Source organism: Thalassophryne amazonica, chromosome 15 (genome assembly GCF_902500255.1).
Source record: "Thalassophryne amazonica chromosome 15, fThaAma1.1, whole genome shotgun sequence".
NCBI lineage: Eukaryota > Metazoa > Chordata > Actinopteri > Batrachoidiformes > Batrachoididae > Thalassophryne > Thalassophryne amazonica.
In genome coordinates, this window is record NC_047117.1 from 58719181 (window position 1) to 58741318 (window position 22138).

The 22138-nt window shown below is 39.0% G+C and overlaps 1 protein-coding gene across 2 annotated transcripts in view; it reads left to right on the top strand.

Moving 5' to 3' along the window:
* LOC117526888 (CD209 antigen-like protein B) overlaps positions 1-21907 on the top strand; it is a 31106-nt gene extending 9199 nt beyond the window's left edge. Inside the window, exons 3-7 of one of the 2 annotated variants that reach the window (XM_034188966.1) lie at positions 3804-4091; positions 4258-4406; positions 6697-6800; positions 20536-20613; positions 20949-21907. In XM_034188966.1, the coding sequence (XP_034044857.1) occupies positions 3804-4091; positions 4258-4406; positions 6697-6800; positions 20536-20613; positions 20949-21096 (767 nt within the window). In that variant the 3' untranslated portion in view covers positions 21097-21907. The remainder of the gene's footprint in view (positions 1-3803; positions 4092-4257; positions 4407-6696; positions 6801-20535; positions 20614-20948) is intronic. The other variant, XM_034188967.1, reaches the window with a different exon arrangement.
* The last annotated feature ends 231 nt before the right edge of the window (positions 21908-22138 follow it).

The following is a 22138-nucleotide window of genomic DNA, read 5'->3' on the forward strand; positions in this document are numbered from 1 at the left end:
GTAATTAGTAATCTAACTTGTTACAAGTTACATTCAGCAGCTGCTGACAAGTTGCCTGCAGCTACTAATGAAATACAGCCCCAATTCCAGTGAATTTGGGACGTGCGAAATCTAAATAAAAACAGAATACAATGATTTGCAAATCCTCTTCAACCTATATTCAATTGAATACACCACAAAGACAAGATATTTAATGTTCAACTGATAGACATTTTTGTTTTTGTGCAAATATTTGCTCATTTTGAAATGGATGCCTGCAACACATTTCAAAAAAGCTGGGACAGGGGCAACAAAAGACTGGGAAAATTGATGAATGCTCAAAGAACACCAGTTTGGAACATTCCACAGCTGAACAGGTTAATTGGATACTATGCCCTCCAAAAGTATTGGAACACTTGGAATTTCACACATTTTAATTTGGTTATGCCATTTTAAATACAAGAAATACAAAAAAAAAAAATAAAGAATAAAAATTTATAAAATTATCTTCCTCAAACTCAAACTGAAAGCAAATCTGTAAAACTTGATAAAACCTGTAAATAATTATCGGTTTTATTGCCAGTTTTCTTTAGACAAGTCAGGGGATGGAAACATGAACATTTCCAAGTCACTGAATATGTCTGGGACTTTATTTACATCAATTATGAAGAAATACAAAAGTTTATTTTACCAAAACATCAAATCTAGGCTTTCATCTCAAATGTACTTTCTGTCAAATTGTAGCTGAACTTTCAGGTCTTCTTTTTAAGAAAATCCTCCTCTACACCACTTCATCAGGAAGCTGGATTTTATATTTTTAATTAATTTATATCAAGTTGTAGAGATTTTCTTTCTGTTTGAGTTAAGAAAAAAACATTTTAGCAAAAAAAATGTATTTGAAATGTAATAAATTAAAATGTGTGAAATAAGTGTTGCAATACGTTTGAGGGCAATTGAGAAAAATTGAGGCGCAGCATCTTATATCTCATATATAGTGCAGCAGATAAGAGAATATTTAGAGTGGAATCCTGCAAATGGTGATACAAACATCACATTCCGCACAAATAATCCATAGACATGAACTCTTTAAAAAAAATTGATTGGCCAGTTGAATTTTCAATAGTCAGCCAGGTAGGAGTCAATTGAAGAATTAGACAGGGGTCAAAATTAAAAGATGCTCCAATCATATAGAAAACTACACCACATTATTTGCCTGATAATGAAGATTTCAAAAAAGGTATAGTTTGGACAATCTGTGACTGAATGTTATGGATTTATGAGGAAAAACAGCAAGAATGGTGACAAAGGTCAGTTTCAGTTTGTACAGGGGTCAAAAGTTAAAGTTGCTCCATTAATTTTGCTCAGGCTGTATTTGTGCTGAATTTGATGCTTGTATCACCATGTGAAGGATTGTTTCACTTATCTACTGCACTAATAAGCCAACAGAGCATGAACCAGCTGTTGTCTGTTAGTTTAAACATGTATATAAGGCAAACTGCATTAAAGGAGAAATGCTTCTTTTAACAACCTAGACCTCATTTCTGGCATAAAATATGGTCGTTTACTCACCAATATAAGTTTGGTGTGATTAGAAGTCCATAGTTCAAGCGATGTGGTTAGTTCAAATCTGAAGCAAACATTTTTCTTTTTCTACAAAGGTGGATTAGAGCTTTTTGTGGTACACAGCACTAATTACTGGACAGGAGGAACCTAGCAGTCAATATGACTCACTAATTTCAAAATGCAGGTCTATCAACCAGACGTGTGGTGCCGTGACATGTCAATCAACTGTGTCCAATCAGATTTCAGGGGAGTCCAGTGAAACCCCGGCCTCCGCTCTAGCTCCACCCATGCCAGAAAGTTTTCAACATTTCCTGTTTCACTGTGACTGAGAATTTGGCACTTCCTGTTTGAGTGTGAGCTTGCCACTGAGTTCCCGTGGGATTCCATGAGATCTCATCTGTCAATCCAGGAAGTGTTTGACATTTGAACACTTCCTGTTTTACTGTGGATTTGAAAATTGGCACTTCCTGTTTAGGACACCCTGGACCATGAGTGAGCTTCGCTTGTTTAATCTTTATTAGTAAAGGAGGACTGATTTTTTTTTTTTTTTTAATTAGAGTTAGGGTTACAAAAATTTATGGTGCACACTCTGTGTGCACAGAGTCTCACTCCAGCCAAGACCCCAACGTTGGCAACCCTGAGATTGGTGAATTGCAGTAGAGATGGTTGTCCTTCGAGAATGTTCTCTCTCTACAGAGAAATGCACACTGTAATGGGATTGACACTTCAATACATTAGGTGCAGGTATGCACCTCTGAACCTGGTTTGTGATCAGCAGGTAAATCCACCAAGAAAAAGTTTTTTTTGTGTGTGTGTGAATTTATAAGTGTTTATTTTCAGACTGTGGCTGATGACATAACCATAGTGACTGCCTTAAAGCAATAAATCAAGATGGATTTGATTATTATGTGTGCTGAAAATGACATCATCTTTTATAAAGCATGATGCTAATGGCTAATACTATCATGACCAAATGGCTCCTGCGTGAACATTTTATGACAAATATCTGTTATCACTTGTTTTATTTATATTTGCTCATTTTGAAATGGATGCCTGCAACACGTTTCAAAGAAGCTGGGACTGTGTTACATCACCTTTCCTTCTAACAACACTCAATAAGCATTTGGGAACTGAGGACACTAATTGTTGAAGCTTTGTCGGTGGAATTCTTTCCCATTCGTGCTTGATGAACGACTTCAGTTGTTGGGGTCTTCATTGTCATATTTTGTACTTCATAATAGTAAGTCCCTTCGGCTGCTCCCTTGTTTGCACTTGGGGTGCCCACAGCAAATCCAAGGTGGATCTGCATGTTGAACGCCGGATGCCCTTCCTGACGTAACTCCACATTACATGGAGAAATGTGGCAGGGGTGGGATTTGAACCTGGAACCTTCTGCACTGAAATCAAGCGCATTAACCACTTGGCCACCACGGAGCGCCATGTGCCCACCACTAGCCATGTGCCCATGGCTAGTGCCCATGCCATGGGCACTAGCCATGGGCACATCGATAAAATCTTATCAATACCCATCCCTATATATAAACACATGACCTTACAGTATTGCCCAAATATGAAAGCTGCTGACGGCTCGTAATCAGACCTGTTTGCTTCACCTCTGTGAAGAACCTGCTAACAGATTGTCCAGTCGTTAACTGTAAGCTTTCAGTCTGGGTGTTTTTCTGATGCTGTTTAGATATTTATGGAGTATTTTCATGTCTGACTTGGATTTTGTAATCGTGTTTTTAGCTTTCTGGTTTGTAATGAATGTGATACGCTTTCCAGACCAATTGTCATGATAAGCAGTTTAATATGGGAAAATATCAAACCAGAAATCAGACAATCAGAGCACGGGTAGTGCTGCAGAAACATTATAAATAGGATTATTGTGTGAAAGCAAACTGACAGAAGGTAAAAACACAACACTGTAACATTTGGATCCCTGGCCCAGTCCAAACAAGTGGATGATTATGTGTGAAAACACTCTGACAGTGTTTGCTAAGCAGGTAAGGGCAGTGAGGGCATGCTGCATCTTGACATTTTATTTGTAGACTTAATGTCATGGGAAATAAAAAAAACAAGGTTATGTCTATAATCTGGGGCACAGTGATTTTTAATGGGGATGAACTGGATAAACAGCCAAAAATACACCCATAACTATTCAGGAAGCAAAATCTTTTTTTTTTTTTTTTGTCCAATTTTATTTACTGCCCAAAGCTATATTTAATGTTTCATCCAGCCACATTCTTTCTTGGTTGACACAGTCAGTGAAGACAGAAGGAACTGGAACATAGAGAGGAGTCAGTTTGAGATGAACTACAACCTGACCAAGGAAAGAGACGACCTGCAGACCAATAACAAGAAGCTAGAAAGACTCAACTACAACCTTTCCAACGAAAGAGACAACCTTCAGACCAATAACACAAAACTAGAAAGACTCAGCTTCAACCTGACCCAAAACATGAGCCAGTTAAAGGTTGAGAAAGACAACTTGACGGCCATTAACAGGAACCTCAGCCAAGAAAAAAAGGAATTACAGGCACAGCTTTCAAGTAAGTGAAATGGTTTTATTTGTACTTCAAAGAAAAGAGGATAAACTTTAATGTACATTATTTGAAAGTTGACCATCAGTATTTATTTATTTATCTATTGTTCTATGATAAGCTTCATCATTATTTTGCTGTGATGTTTTGTGAGTGATTTACTCCCGCCCAACAGAGACGTTGGCAGATGTATGTGCTTATGGGAACAGCTTTGGTGGCAGTTGTTATTTGTTCTCCGTGATACAAAAAAACTGGTACGACAGCAAAGCAGAATGTGAAAAACGTGCTGCACACCTGGTGACTATATCTAGTGAAGATGAACAGGTGAGTCAGATGTTAAATTGAACAATTAGAAAGTCTGATTTAATGATATTTTATTCCCTTAGAATCATGTTGAAACAACTCTCATAAAAGGGAAAGTTCTTATTGAAACAACTATTGTTGTTTCTTAGCCCATTTTTTCCCACAACAAATGTCTGAGGGTAGAATTTACGTAATTATGGGCTGTCCAGGGATATTAGAAAGTGGACTTTTTACCTGACCTGATCAAATTATTGATTGTCAGGTTCAATATAAGGACTAACTGTAGAATTATTTGGACTAAAAAGTGGATGTGTCATGAAAAATGCTGAAGTCCAGCTGTCTTTGACTAAACTTCTAGATACTGTAAAAACAATTCATGACATGCATTTAGCTGAAGTGGTTGTCAGGGTGTCTATTAAATGAAACACTGCTGACTTAAATCCATGATTTCTGCTGAGTGTCAGTGTGTTCTTGGTCACAGTGGTAACTAAAACTGCTGAACCTTAAAGTGCCGTGTGACTGGGCCATTAGGGTGGTGTCCCTCCACAGATGAACCCCTGATAATGTGGGGAAAAGTTGCTAACTTGACAGAGCACAGTGTGGGTGTGTGTGTGTACTTGTATGTATGTGTGTGTGTGTATATATATATATATATATATATACTCGTGTGTGTGTGTGTACGAGGTCTGTTAGAAAAGTAATGAACCTTTTAATTTTTTTCAAAAACTATATGGATTTGATTCATATGTTTTTACATCAGCCAAGCTTGAACCTTCGTGCGCATGCGTGAGTTTTTCCACGCCTGTCGGTTGCGTCATTCGCCTGTGGGCAGGCTTTGAGTGAGCACTGCTCCACTCCTCTCGTCATTGTTTCATTGCGAGGAAATGGCGGAATGATTTGGGCTTTTTTCCATCAGAATTTTTTCAGAAACTGTTAGAGACTGGCAGCTGGAAACCATTCGAAAAATTTATCTGGCTTTCGGTGAAAATTTTACGGGCTTCACAGAGAATAAGGAGTGTTACTACAGCTTTTAGGATGGCCCACAATGGCGCACGGCGCGCCGTGTTCCAAGCCGCCATTGGGAGGCAGAAACCACCACATCATTTCTAAACGGATGGCTGTGTGGAGCCAGGACCGTCGTGTGCAATTTCTCTGGTTATCACAAGAGCTGGACATAAGCCATTTTCCGGCAGATTTCACTTTTAACTTTCCATTACAAAATCTCTTGTTAAAAGTGAAATCTGCCGGAAAATAGCCAGATAAATTTTTCGAATGGTTTCCAGCTGCCTGTCTCTGTTTCTGAAAAAATTCTGATGGAAAAAAAAGCCCAAATCATTCTGCCATTTCCTTGCAATGAAACAACGACAAGAGGGTTGGAGCAGCGCTCACTCAAAGCCTGCCCACAGGCGAATGACGCAACCGACAGACGTGGAAAAACTCACGCAAGGTTCAAGCTTGGCTGACGTAAAAACATATGAATCAAATCCATATAGTTTTTGAAAAAATAAAAAGGTACAATACTTTTCTAACAGACCTCGTATGTGTATCTCACACACATATCTCAGAAAGCTGAGATTGTTTTGAACATTTTGATATACAACATATGGTTATTGTATTTTGTGCAATGGCAAAATAAAAAACTTAAATTAAAATACTAAATACTAAACCTTTATGATCAAAGAGTTAATTGCAGCATAACGTCAAAATAAGTGACCAGGCAAATCCACAATCAAGCAGAAATGATTTATTTCAAGATGCATGAATGACATAAATACCAAAGCCACTTGTAAAATTAAAGTAAAAAAAAAAAATGTATATAACCCCTTGTCTGTAGAAATCACATTGCATTATTTACGGTTTGTGTATTGCGATACATCCAGATGTCACAAAATATTTTCAAAATGTTTAGAACTTGCCCAATTGCTCATAACACAGCCTTTAATGTTACATTACACCTGACTGGAATCTTTTTTTTTCTTTTGTGCTGAAATATACATATACATACTTACCTGTTGTCAGATATTGACAATCGGAGGTCGGCTTGACGTTTAGCTAAGCTGCCCTTCTTAGGGCTCTGAGAACACCAGAAGTCAACAAATGCAGTCAACACACGCAAACACCACTTTTAAAGAGTTAATTGAGGGGCCGTAAATTAATCACTCTCCCACAACATGACACAAGGAAACTCCAACAATTATTAGTCTGACTTACTTTTCTGAATATATTCTTGATTTATTAATGTATTATTAATACACTTGTATTTCTGATGTACTTCCATCGTCATTAAATTTAATGTTTCTTTGAAACATAGCAATTCATCACCGGCAAAGTCACTGAGGTACACTGGATTGGTTTGACTGATGAAGAGAAAGAAGGTACTTGGAAATGGGTAAATGGAGAGCCACTGAACACAAAGTAAGACACATTCACTGTTGTTTTTATTTAACAGATGTATAAGACTGTGGTCTGCAGGGCTGGTGGGCAAGTGGTTTAGTGCACTTGGTTTCAGTGTGGAAGGTTCCTGGTTCAAACCCCAGCCCTGCCACATTTGAGTTGTGTTGTGAAGAGCATCCGGTGTAAAATTTGTGCCAAACCAACATGCAGACCTACTTTTGATCTGATGTGGTGACCCCTAACAAAAACAAGGAAGCAGCTGAAGGAACGTGCTTATAAGACTGTGGTCCCACATGATGGAGAAATAGATGTGAAGTACGGGTTCATCCAAATCCAATACATGTGGCTGCTTGTGGAATTTTGTCATGTAAGCTGAGCACCACATGATATTTTAGAATCTTTACACCCACACATGCAGGGGCATTGTTTGTGATCAAACTGTAAATATCACTGCTTTGATCTGATTTGTATCAAACTTGAAATGGTTGAAGCCCAGCCGAGGACAAAGTGTTTTTAGAAGAAATGGATCAAGGTTAAGATCACAGGTCAAGGTCAAGAATTATTTCTAATGCTACTGTCATGAACATCTAGAATGGTCAGATGTCTGGTTATTGTGGAAAACAAAAGAGATGTGACTGTGTGTGTTCTGAAAATATACAAAATATTATATGCACAAGATCATTGGAAATGGTAACTATGCCTACAGTTCTGTGTCAAAAATTCCAAAAGCAAAGTGAACACAAAAGTAAAAGCTTCTAAATAATAAACAGTTTGCAATTATGAGAGCAAGTATTAAAATTTTAACAATATAAATGTCTCCTGTGATAACATTTATATTTAGAAATTAATTATTTTGGGTGAATTATCCAACAATAATTTTTAGAATGTTGCTTATCCTTTTTTGGATGTTCTCAAAACCATGAGCTCTTTCTGTTCTTGTTGTTGTAGTTGCTGTGTATAAGCTGTTATGTAAACTTTGTAAATAAAAAAATAATTTTGGCAGCTTTGCTCGGTGTGACAATGCAAATATTTCATGTAGAAACAATGACTAAGGAGTGTAATTTTTATATTCTGACCTAATAATCATGTGTTCCAAATGAAGCTTGATTTCCCCATGAAAAATGGTAGATTCTTGAAATAAAATAGCATTTAAAAAAATATAAAGTTGCTTTGGCCAAGATGTTGACCAAATTAAAAAAAAAAAAGAAAGAAAGAAATACATAAGGAAATAAAAATCTGGATCTTACATTCAGTTTTAAACTCAGCCACATGGGGTGTGCAGCTAGTACATTTTGTGTTGGTCACACGTCCAGACAAAGGGTGGAAGAGGATATGTTCAAGGACAGTGTGAAAGTGGTGAGATGTGCAGCAGGAATGACAGGTGCATTCAACATCGAGGAAGGATTATACCAGGATAAGCTCTGAGCACTTTCTTGTTCACAGTCGTGATGGACAGGTTCCCAGATGAGATCAGAGAGAAGTCTCCATGGACTATGATGTTTGCTGATGACTTTGTGATCTGTGCTGAGAGTAGAGAGCAGGTTGAGTTTAGCCTGGAGATAAGGAGATACGCTCTGGAGAGCAGGGGAATAAAAGTCAGTTAGAGCAAGACTGAGTATGTGTGCTAATGAGAGGGAGCCCAGTAGAATATTGAAGTTGCAAGGAGTAGAGGTGGTGAAGGAAGATGAGTTTAAATACTTGGGGTCATTTATCCACAAAATGGAAAGTGAGGTAGAGAAGTGAAGAAGAGAGTGCAGGCAGGGTGGAGAAAGGTGGCAGGAGTGATTTGAGACAGTAGGATATCTGCAAGAGTGAAGGGCAAAGTCTACCAGACAGTAGTGAGACCAGCTGTGTTGCGTGGCTTAGAGACTGTGGCACTAACAAAAAGACAGGAGGCAGAGCTGGAGGTGCAGAGCTGAAGATGCTGCGATGTGCCTTGGGAGTGACAAGGATGGGATGCACATACCAAAGGGACAGCGCAGGTGCGAGGGTTTGGAGACAAAGTCAGAGAGGTGAGATTGAGATGGTTTCGCCATGTGCAGAGCAGGAACCCAGAGTATATAGGGAGAAGGATGTCATCGGCAAAAAAAAAAAAAAATTCTGGGCCTGGGCTTGACTGGCCTCTACTGGTGGTTGGCTCTCACTGCGGTATTGTATCACTTCCTGTTCCGGAGCACAGCGGTGTTTTGCTGTATCTCTTAGCTGTTTAATCTGCGTAGTTAGATTGATCTAGATAACTAGATAACGATTTATTTCACAGTGTAATCTTCACGTGCCTTAATTAAAGCACTCTCTCTGCTGAATCACCTCTAAATTATTCACACATTATTCACTTTGTGTGTTTTTAGAAATCCGCTAGCTTAGCGCAGCTATTAGCTCTTAGCTGGTTTAGCATGGTGGCTTCTACTGTCTCTCCCCCACTTTTCTGCGCTGGGTGTGAAATGTTTAGTTATTCCTCGGCCTCTTTTAGCAGTAATGGTACTTGTAATAAGTGTAGCTTGTTCGTAGCTTTGGAGGCCAGGCTGGGCAAATTGGAGACTCGGCTCCTCACCTTGGAAAATCCTACAGCTAGCCAGGCCCCTGTAGTTGGTGCGGACCAAGGTAGCTTAGCCACCATTAGCTGTCCCCCAGCAGATCCCGAGCAGCCGGGAAAGCAGGCCGGCTGGGTGACTGTGAGGAAGAAGCATAGTTCTAAACAGAAGCCCCCTGTACACCACCAACCCGTTCACATTTCTAACCATTTTTCCCCACTCGGCGACACACCCACCGAGGATCAAACTCTGGTTATTGGCGACTCTGTTTTGAGAAATGTGAAGTTAGCGACACCAGCAACCATAGTCAAATGTCTTCCGGGGGCCAGAGCAGGCGACATTGAAGGAAATTTGAAACTGCTGGCTAAGGCTAAGCGTAAATTTGGTAAGATCATAATTCACGTTGGCAGTAATGACACCCAGTTACGCCAATCGGAGGTCACTAAAATTAATATTGAATCGGTGTGTAACTTTACAAAAGCAATGTCGGACTCTGTAGTTTTCTCTGGGCCCTTCCCAATCGGACCGGGAGTGACATGTTTAGCCGCATGTTCTCCTTGAATTGCTGGCTGTCTGAGTGGTGTCCAAAAAATGAGGTGGGCTTAATAGATAATTGGCAAAGTTTCTGGGGAAAACCTGGTCTTGTTAGGAGAGACGGCATCCATCCCACTTTGGATGGAGCAGCTCTCATTTCTAGAAATCTGGCCAGTTTTATTAAACCCTCCAAATTGTGACTATCCAGGGTTGGGACCAGGAAGCAGAGTTGTAGTCTTACACACCTCTCTGCAGCTTCTCGCCCCCTGCCATCCCCCCAATACCCCATCCCCGTAGAGACGGCGCCTGCTCCTAGACCACCAATAACCAGTAAAAATCTATTTAAGCATAAAATTCAAAAGGAAAAAATAATACAGCACCTTCAACTGCAACACAGACTCAAACAGTTAAATGTGGTCTATTAAACATTAGCTCTCTCTCTTCTAAGTCCCTGTTAGTAAATGATATAATAATTGATCAACATATTGATTTATTCTGCCTTACAGAAACATGGTTACAGCAGGATGATTATGTTAGTTTAAATGAGTCAACACCCCCGAGTCACACTAACTGTCAGAATGCTCAAAGCACAGGTCGAGGAGGAGGATTAGCAGCAATCTTCCACTCCAGCTTATTAATTAATCAAAGACCCAGACAGAGCTTTAATTCATTTGAAAGCTTGACTCTTAGTCTTGTCCATCCAAATTGGAAGTCTCAAGAACCAGTTTTATTTGTTATTATCTATCGTCCACCTGGTCGTTACTATGAGTTTCTTTGTGATTTTTCAGACCTTTTGTCTGACTTAGTGCTTAGCTCAGATAAGATAATTATAGTGGGTGATTTTAACATCCACATAGATGCTGAGAATGACAGCCTCAACACTGCATTTAATCTATTCATTAGATTCAGTTGGCTTCACTCAAAATGTAAATGAGCCCACCCACCATTTTAACCACACTTTAGATCTTGTTCTGACATATGGCATAGAAATTGAAGACTTAACAGTATTCCCTGAAAAACCCCTGTTGTCTGATCATTTCTTAATAACATTTACATTTACTTTAATGGACTACCCAGCAGTGGGGAATAAGTTTCATTACAGTAGAAGTCTTTCTGAAAGTGCTGTAACAAGGTTTAAGGATATGATTCCTTCTTTGTTATGGTCTTCAATGCCATATACCAACACAGTGCAGAGTAGCTACCTAAACTCTGTGAGTGAGATAGATTATCTCGTCAATAGCTTTACATCCTCATTGAGCACAACTTTGGATGCTGTAGCTCCTCTGAAAAAGAGAGCCTTAAATCAGAAATGCTTGACTCGTGGTATAACCCACAAACTCGCAGCTTAAAGCAGATAACCCGTAAGCTGGAGAGGAAATGGCGTCTCACTAATTTAGAAGATCTTCATTTAGCCTGGAAAAAGAGTCTGTTTCTCTATAAAAAAAAAGCCCTCCGTAAAGCTAGGGCATCTTACTATTCATCACTAATTGAAGAAAATAAGAACAACCCCAGGTTTCTTTTCAGCACTGTAGCCAGGCTGACAGAGTCAGAGCTCTATTGAGCCGAGTATTCCTTTAACTTTAACTAGTAATGACTTTATGACTTTCTTTGCAAATAAAATTTTAACTATTAGAGAAAAAAATTATTCATAACCATCCCAAAGACATATCTTTATGTTCGGCTGCCTTCAGTAATGCTGGTATTTGGCTAGACTCTTTCTCTCCGATTGTTCTGTCTGAGTTATTTTCATTAGTCACTTCCTCCAAACCATCAACATGTCTATTAGACCCCATTCCTACCAGGCTGCTCAAGGAAGCCCTACCATTAGTTAAAGCTTCGATCTTAAATATGATCAATCTATCTTTATTAGTTGGCTATGTACCACAGGCTTTTAAGGTGGCAGTAATTAAACCATTACTTAAAAAGCCATCACTTGACCCAGCTATCTTAGCTAATTATAGGCCAATCTCCAACCTTCCTTTTCTCTCAAAAATTCTTGAAAGGGTAGTTGTAAAACAGCTAACTGATCATCTGCAGAGGAATGGTCTATTTGAAGAGTTTCAGTCAGGTTTCAGAATTCATCATTGTACAGAAACAGCATTAGTGAAGGTTACAAATGATCTTCTTATGGCCTCAGACAGTGGACTCATCTCTGTGCTTGTCCTGTTAGACCTCAGTGCAGCTTTTGATACTGCTGACCATAAAATTTTATTACAGAGATTAGAGCATGCCATAGGTATTAAAGGCATTGCGCTGCAGTGGTTTGAATCATATTTATCTAATAGATTACAATTTTTTCATGTACATGGGGAGTCTTCTTCACAGACTAAGGTTAATTATGGAGTTCCACAAGGTTCTGTGCTAGGACCAATTTTATTTACTTTATACATGCTTCCCTTAGGCAGTGTTATTAGAAAGCATTGCTTAAATTTTCGTTGTGATGCAGATGATACCCAGCTTTATCTATCCATGAAGCCAGAGGACACACACCAATTAGTTAAACTGCAGGAATGTCTTTCAGACATAAAGACATGGATGACCTCTAATTTCCTGCTTTTAAATTCAGATAAAACTGACGTTATTGTATTTGCCCCACAAATCTTAGAAACATGGTGTCTAACCAGATCCTTACTCTGGATGGCATTACCCTGACCTCTAGTAATACTGTGAGAAATCTTGGAGTCATTTTTGATCAGGATATGTCCTTCAGTGCGCATATTAAGTAAATATGTAGGACTGCTTTTTTGCATTTGCGCAATATCTCTAAAATTAGAAAGGTCTTGTCTCAGAGTGATGCTGAAAAACGAATTAATGCATTTATTTCCTCTAGGCTGGACTATTGTAATTCATTATTATCAGGTTGTCCTAAAAGTTCCCTGAAAAGCCTTCAGTTAATTCAAAATGCTGCAGCTAGAGTACTGACAGGGACTAGAAGGAGAGAGCATATCTCACCCATATTGGCTTCTCTTCATTGGCCTCCTGTTAATTCTAGAATAGAATTTAAAATTCTTCTTCTTACTTATAAGGTTTTGAATAATCAGGTCCCATCTTATCTTAGGGACCTCTTAGTACCATATCACCCCAATAGAGCACTTCGCTCTCAGACTGCAGGCTTACTTGTAGTTCCTAGGGTTTGTAAGAGTAGAATGGGAGGCAGAGCCTTCAGCTTTCAGGCTCCTCTCCTGTGGAACCAGCTCTCAATTCAGATTAGGGAGACAGACACCCTCTCTACTTTTAAGATTAAGCTTAAAACTTTCCTTTTTGAAAAAGCTAATAGTTAGGGCTGGATCAGGTGACCCTGAACCATCCCTTAGTTATGCTGCTCTAGACTTAGACTGCTGGGGGGTTTTCCATGATGCACCCAGTGTTTCTTTTTATTCACCTCTTTTTGCTCTGTATGCACCACTCTGCTTTTAATCATTGGTGATTGATCTCTGCTCTCTTCCACAGCATGTCTTTTTCCTGATTCTCTCCCCTCAGCCCCAACCAGTCCCAGCAGAAGACTGCCCCTCCCTGAGCCTGGTTCTGCTGGAGGTTTCTTCCTGTTAAAAGGGAGTTTTTCCTTCCCACTGTCGCCAAGTGCTTGCTCATAGGGGGTCATTTTGACCGTTGGGGTTTTTCTGTAATTGTTGTATGGCTTTTGCCTTACAATATAAAGCGCCTTGGGGCGACTGTTTGTTGTGATTTGGCGCTATATAAATAAAATTGATTTGATTTGATGCTGAGGATGGCACCACTAGGCAGGAGGAGAAGAGGGAGGACAAAGAGGTTTATGGTATGTGCTGAGGGAGGACATGCGGGTGGTTGGTGAGACAGAGGAAGATACAGACAACAGGTGACATGGTAATGGTTGCTGACAGAAGAGCCTACATTCAGTTTTACACAAATTTAACCAAATCAGTTTTGTTTTGTTTGTTTGTTTGTTTGTTTGGGGGTGGGGAGTCATGAGATGATTTGTTTTCTACCCGTAAGAAAGAAAAGTTTTAAATTCACTGCTTTCCTCAGAATTTTTTGAATTTTGATTTTCTGAACTTTAATGACTCACAGAAGATCCAGACTGTGAATGAACCAGCTAATTATTTATTAACATTCTTTTTCACAGCACAAGTCGGGCCTGTTAAATTTAGCTCCTACTGGGAAAAAGAAAATTAGATGTAACGTGTGCTTTACATGTTTGATACCAGGTGCCTTACACCCCACCACTACAGTTCTGGTGCTGTTAGATCTTAGATTTCATTAATGATCACGTGTCTCAGCAGGTGATTTCAATGACGATCAGGTGTTTACGTTCAGGGGAGAAGCTCATCAGCAAACCACCTGCTGGGGTGATTGGTTGCAAGGAAAACCTGCAGTGTCCCGCGCCTCATTGCCCACCCCTGGGTTAGACCTTACTTGTGTGAAGCGCCTTTAGGCAACTTTGGTGTGATTTGGCACTATATACAAGTAAATAAAATTAAAGTAAATGAAATTAATTGAAATGAAATGATACAGATTCATGCAAAACAATTCTTTTTATCATAATACGTTGTATCATAATATGAGGTTCTGTTCTGATTGGTTCTTGAAATTGATCAAATTTTCAAATTTTTAGGCTACACTGGCTCCAAAATGTTTGAGTTGAGCAGTTATGACATGGAGCTTGACCTTTCAAGGTCACCCAAAATCAAAAGATTATATGGCCAATAGAAAGTTGACATATTACTTTATATTAGTGTTTAATGGCAATGGAGCAGATGAAAAAGAAATTATTGAGCTAGTTCATGAACTTAAGAGAAAAATATTATTGACTGTATTGACCCTCTTGTCATCCTTGGGGTCAATTTGACCCCAAGCTATGTTTAACGTCATAAAGTATATGGTTCACTTGTTTTTTGTTTTTTTTTTGGCTTCATATTTCATGACTTTTCGTCATTTGAAGGGACCAACAGTAAGCATGAAATATGCACAATGATATGTTTTAAAAGTCCTGTACTAATATTATGTACATTGGTGATCCTTTGGGGTCAATTCAACATTAGAGCTCTTCATAACTCCAGCAATCCAAAAGATTATACTCCAGATGACAATTTAGAGGGAAGGTGCGTATATGGTGACAGCTGAACAGATTTGGATGTGACCCACTTGCAAGCCTACATTGGCTTGCTCATTTTAGCAGGAGTGTATAAGTCAAAAGGTGAAGCAACAGCTAGCCTTTGGGCTGCTGACACTGGAAGGGCAATATTTCCAGCCACCATGTCTCTGAAAAATTTCCACCTTTTGTCCCGTGTCATATGCTTTGATGACAGAGAAACAAGGCAGGGCCAGCGAGAGCTTGAAAAACTGGCAGCCATACGGGATGTGTGGGACAAGTGGGTTCAACAGCTACCTTTGCTTTACAATCCAGGTCCCAATGTGACTGTGGATGAATGTCTGGTTGCATTTCGTGGTCGGTGTCCCTTCAGACAATACATACCGAGCAAACCTGCAAAATACGGTATAAAAATTTGGACATCACACGATGCAGAGTCCAGCTATGCCTGGAATATGCAGGTGTATACTGGCAAACCACAAGGTGCCGCTCCTGAAAAAAATCAGGGCAGGAGAGTGGTACTTGACATGGTGGAAGGACTATGTGGTCATAATATTACATGTGACAATTTCTTTACGTCATATGCCCTCGGTGAAGAACTGCTGAAAAGGAAGCTTACCATATTGGGGACACTGAGGAAAAACAAGCCAGAGATTCCTCCTGAGCTGGTTGTGAAACGGGATAGGAAGGTAACATCCTCAATGTTTGCCTTCAATGAAAAAGCCTCTCTCGTCTCCTATTGTCCCAAGAAAAATACAGTTGTTGTTCTGATGAGCACTATGCACAAAGATGCTGTCCTGAGTACCAGGGAAGACAAAAAGCCACAAATGATCCTGGACTACAATGCAACTAACGGGGGTGTTGATAACCTGGACAAAGTCACAGCCACTTACAGCTGCAGGCGCATGACTGCCCGTTGGCCCCTGGTCATTTTCTTCAACATCATTGATGTGAGTGCCTTCAATGCCTTTGTGATATGGTGTGCAATGAACCCAGACTGGAATGGCGTAAAAATGAACAAAAGGAAGATGTTCTTGGAGCAGCTGGGCTATGCACTGGTGAAACCGCAGATCGAACGATGACAGCACCTTCCAAAAGCATCAGCAGCTGCTGCTGCTCTTGTGAAGGGCATCCAGTCAGAGGCCACAACTCCTCCAGTGGGTCAAACATCAGGCAAGAAACGTAGTAGGTGCCAGGTCTGTCCCAACAGAAATGACTCCAAGACCAGCAACATTTGTGTGAAATGCAAGAAATTTGTCTGCAAGCAGCATGTGTTCACTGTCTGCACTTCATGTATGCAGTAATACAAACTTCTTTGGTAAATGAATATTCCTATACTGCATAAAAAAAGTTAATGACTATATCATTTTATGTCAGGGATTGTTATGCAGTGTAATTGGAGAACTGTTATTTGATGTTCTGCTGATGATGATACAATGTTCATACAATGTTATTGTAAGTGTTATGCAAATGAATATGCTTGTTTACAGAAAACTATCACTCAAATGTACTTTTCTGAGGTTTTTGTATGTTTTTAGTTCTTGAAGAATTTTCAAGTGATTGTCGTATGATGATAATATTCATTTTTACAAATAAAATGTACTCAATTTCCGAAACTGATTTTGTTTCTTGTGTTTTGTTGGGTTGAAAAATTGAAAATCTGAACTACTGTAAAAAGTCGTGTTTCCGTTAAAGGTGTTGACATTTGGAATAATTCTCCTGATAATATACAAAAATAATAAAATTACTCGTTATAGTTTGAAGAATTAGGTTTACCGATTTTGGTATTGTGTTTGGAATTATGCACTATTGCTTGTTTGGTTGCGTTTTGAAATTTTAGTGCATTGATTAAGTTATATTGTTCATACACATTTCTTTGGTATTGTTGTTATGAGAATATATATGTATACAGTCTTTTTATGGTATAAGAGGAGGGTATTTTTAAGCTTCACTTCTGCCTCTACCTTTTCTGCCACATGGGTACACTAAGTTGTTCTTTTTATGAGTTCTTGTTATTGTTGAGCTGTGTGCCGAATAAATAATTCAGTCATTTATATGAGCGAAGCGTCGCGCAGCGGTGCAAAGCTCACTCATGGTACAGGGCATCCAAAACAGGAAGTGCCAATTTTCAAATCCACAGTAAAACAGGAAATGTTCAAATGTCAAATACTTCCTGGATTGACAGACGAGATCCCATGGAATCTCGCGGGAACTCAGTGGCAAGCTCACACTCAAACAGGAAGTGCCAATTTATCAGTCACAGTGAAACAGGAAATGTTCAAATGTCAAACACTTCCTGGCATGGGTGGAGCTAGAGCAGAGGCCGGGGTTTCACTGAACTTTCCTGAAATCTGATTGGACACAGTTGATTGACATGTCACGGCACCACACGTCTGGTTGGAAGACCTGCATTTTGAAATTAGTGTCATATTGACTGCTAGGTTCCTCCTGTCCAGTAGTTAGTGCTGTGTACCACAAAAAGTTCTAATCCAGCTTAGTAGAAGAAAAAATGTTTGCCCAGATTTGAACTGAACACTCCGTTGAACTATGGACTTCTAATCACACCAAACTTATATTGGTGAGTAAACGACCGTATTTTATGCAAGAAATGAGGTCCAGGTTGTTAAAAGCAGCATTTCTGTTGTGTGTTGGGGGGGTGTGGCTGGACATTTTGGTGTTCTTTTCTTTTCTTTGCTCTCCAGGTGGTATGAAAACTGATTTGTCTGTGGAGAAGGTGCTGGCTGAAGAGTCCTTCACCCTCATCAGCGTTATGTGCAGCACCTGTGGATGGTGCTCAAGTGCAACCTTAAAGACTTTCAGCTGAAGCAGATAATGAGATGGCGTTCTGCATGTGTGATTCAAGCAGAATTGCCGGGAACTCGACCTTGTAATGTTCGTTTGTGAGACGCTGAGGACCGCGCCTGGGTTTGACACATCGTGCCTGTGAAGGAAGAAGGGTGAGGGACACATGCTGTCAGCACACATCTGAGGTGATTAATTGTTTGACTAATTGTTGATAGTAACTTGGTATTTTGTTACGCAGTAGATTCGAATTGTGCAGCTCGCTTCTCACTGCCGTGGCGTGCGGAGTGGTAATCCTCCACCTGTTGTGAGAAGCTGCTCATTTACATAAAGCTTAAATACAGACCTGAATGTGTTGCTGATAGTGTGTGCCTTTTGAAGAATATTGGTTGTAGCTGCTGACTTACCTCACCTTTTCTATCCTTCGCAGAGAGTCGGTTTGTCGTGTCCACCTGGGGGGTGTTTGGCGGTAAAGTGAGTCCAGAAGCACCGGGCTTCGATCCTTTTAGGCGCTGGAGAGCGTGCCAGCCTTCACTCCACCAGACTGACGCATCTTTTGTTCATACACTTTATTATGCACCGGAGGGTGAAAAAAATAAATTGTTTTGTTATTGGAACCGCTTTCTGGTTATTTTAGCGCTGGGTTCCGTCAGACGCAGGTCCGCTCCTCAACCCGCGTCGACACATAACAATTTCTCCTTTAATTTGCGTGGCTTATTGTTATTGGCTTATTAGTGCAGCAGATAACTAAAACAATCCTTCAAATTGTGACAAAGCTTCAAATTCAGCACAAATATAACTGGAGCAAAATTAATGGAGCAACTTTAACTTTTGACCCCTGTACAAACCGAAACTGACCTTTTTCACCATTCTTGCTGCTTTTACCTCATAAATCCATAACATTCAGTCACAGATTGTCCAAACTATACCTTTTTTTGGAATCTTTATGATCAGGCAAATAATGTGGAGTAGTTTTATATATGATTGGAGCATCTTTTAAGACAACTGTGTAATTCTTCAATTGACCCCTACCTGGCTGCCTATTAAAAATTCGAGTGACCAATCAGTTTTTTAAAAGAGTTCATGTCTATGGATTATTTGTGCCAAATTTGATGTTTGAATCACCATTTGCAGGATTCCACTTTAAATATCTCTTATCTGCTGCACTATATATGAGATATAAAATGCTGCTCCTCAGTGTTTCTCAATTGCCCTCAAAAGTATTGCAACACTTGTTATTTCACACATTTTAATTTGTTTATTCCATTTCAAATACATTTTATTTCTAAAATTATCTTCCTTAAACTGAAAGCAAATCTCTACAACTTGATATAAATTAATTAAAAATAAAATCCAACTTCCTGACGAAGTGGTGTAGAGGAGGATTTTCTTAAAAAGAAGACCTGAAAGTTCAGCTACAATTTGACAGAAAGTACATTTGAGATGAAAGCCGAGATTTGATGTTTTGGTGAAAGAAACTTTTGTATTTCTTCATAATTGATGTAAATAAAGTCCAAGACATATTCAGTGACTTGGAAATGTTCACGTTTCCATCCCCTGACTTGTCTAAAGCAAACTGGCAATAAAACCGATTATTTACAGGTTTTATCAGGTTTTAGAGAATTGCTTTCAGTTTGAGTTTGAGGAAGATAATTATAGAAATTTTAATTCTTTATTTTTTTGTATTTCTTGCATTTAAAATGACATAAATTAAAATGTGTGAAATTCCAAGTGTTCCAATACTTTTGGTATTATTGCTGTTTTGTTTAAGAATGTTTAATTTTCACTGTTGCTGCACTTTGTGTCAAATCATAGTCATATTGTATATCATATTAATATGACAATTCAGTAAGGTATATCTTCTATTATACATTCCAAATCTAAAGTGGAACTCTACTAGTGTTTACTAAGGTACACCGAAATGCCTTAAAAAAAAAAAGAAAAGGGAGAGAGTGGAGCCACTTAGGTGCCTGGTCTTGAGAACCAGGGATGGTAGGTTGAAAAGCTTTTTCATCCCATGGGAACTCTCCTTACCCACCTAAGCAGCTCAACAATATGGACAGCATGTATATAAGTGACAGTTACAGGACAGTTTATATGACAATATTGAGATATGAAAATTTGGCCATATTGTACAGCCCTGCTGTCAACTAGCTGAAAACTTTGAAGATTAATTTACATCTACATTAAAAAATGCTTAAAGTGGCAAGGGGTTAAGAGTGTTGTAATGAGGGGGGTCAGCTGAAAAGCAAAAAAAGAAAAATCCTTAAAAATTTGGAGAGTATGGGGGGCAGAGCTCCTCCAGAAGCTGAAAGGTTTTAGTCATGCTCATGCTCCCAAGAACCATTTTACTGAAAAAAGTCTGAAGGACCTAAATGACATGGTTAGATGGCGAGTAGCTTTTCCAGGCATGTGAGAGGCAAAGAAAGAAAAATGCTTAAAAAGGTGGGGTGTCTGGGGGGGGGCCGAGCCCCCACTAGAAGCTGAAAGGTTTTTGCCATGCTAATGCTCCCCTGAAGCATTTACTCAAAATAAAGTCTGAAGAACCTAAATGACATGGTGAGATGCTGACGAGCTTCACTCGTTCATGTCCATGACATATGCATATTATAGTCATATGTGTATGTTTACTAGCAGCACTCCTACTACTACTACTCCTATGCAGCACTGAGTCACATTTTTTTACCTTGACCTGTGACCTTGACATTTAACAGATTTTTGTCCAGATCAAATCATTTTCTCTTTGGCTCACCATCAAAATGTTTCACCAAGTTTGGTCCAAATCCGATTAAACCTTCTGAGTTACTTTGTTCACACACAGATGGATGGACGGACACACAGGATGGAAAACAACACCTCTGCATGCATGGATTCAAAATTCTACTCAAAAATGTTGGAGGTCTGAACATAGTTTGTGTTTATCTGTGTTAATCTTCTCAACTGAATTACATTAAGCAACATGTGTCACAGTACAGTAGTTACACACTGTGGTAACTAGTTTCTGTGGCACATAGTTTGTGTCTCAAGTGCTGTTTTATGAAAATGAACATTCAGGATGTATCTGACTTTGCAAATGATAAAATTCTCCCATCTTTTAAAAGTTTTACCCTTTTCATTAGAATCATGTTGAAGGTCATTGTTACATACTTAAAAAGTACAATGAAGTCAAATTTGATTTCTGCTGTTTCCAATATGATGATTTTAAAGATTAACCAAGGAATTGTTTCTCTGTAGGTACTGGGCGTGGGGTGAACCAAATAACGGTGGCAACAATGAAGACTGTGTTGTTGTTTCATCATCTACATCTCTGGAAAACTGGAATGATCTTAATTGTCAGCAGTTTCTCCATAGATGGATCTGTGAAAAGGAAATAAACCAATGAAATTAATATATTAAATAAGAGTTCCACATGGATTCGGGTGAGATGAAGATGGACAATGAACTGCTGCAGCCCGCAAACAGGAGCACCCAAAAGAAAAAAAGGGAGACTCTTGTGATTGTTGATTTTTCTTTCTCTGAAACTCTTATTACAAAATCCTGATGTTGGTTCTCCAGAATACCTTTTTCCCAACTGACTGCAGCACTTCCTCTAGTGAGGAGCCTGTAAGAGCTTTGCTCAATGGCTCCTCGGTACCAGTGGAGTAAATGCTGTTTTCTCACATTCACCTTTCCCCTACTGGTGTGGAGGCGATGCTGCATTTATTTCTAGACACATCAGTGGGATTACAGTGAGATGTAACATGCTGTCTGAAATCTTTATAATTTTATTTTTATATTTTCTGAACCTGTGGAAACATTACAGCAACATCAACAGAGTAACAGGATGAAAGATCAAGAAGGACACACTGAAAAAAGAAAAACTTTAATCAACTTTTTTAAAATTATTCTAATTTCTTACATCTACGTATGTGGATTAAACATCAAATTATAAATCGACTTTGAGACAAACTACTAAATTAGGGTGTAACAAAGTATAGTATGCATTTATTTTTGTATTTCATTCATTTTTCAGTATTGAATATTGATAATTATTTCTTCCACTAAGGAGGTAATGTGATAATCTGATTCATCTGTTTGTTAGCACATTTGAAATGTTATGAATTTTGTCGACATCAGAACATTTTGTCAAGAGGAGACAAAAAGAAATATATATTTGTAGGTGTGATTATCAATATTATTCAATAAACATTTTACTCAAACTAGAATGGGTCTCCCTACGATGAAGGTTGATTGAGAATGTCAATATCAAGAATGTCTGCAGGCATGGCTGGAATTGGACAGTGAGTTCTATTGCCCAGAGTCACGGTCTGGATGCACCAAAACATCTTCCACCTGTGTGCATCATTTGCCAGAAGAAAGACAGATATATGAGAGTATCACATAAAACAACAAAGGATATCTTGATGCAGACTGAAACTTTGACA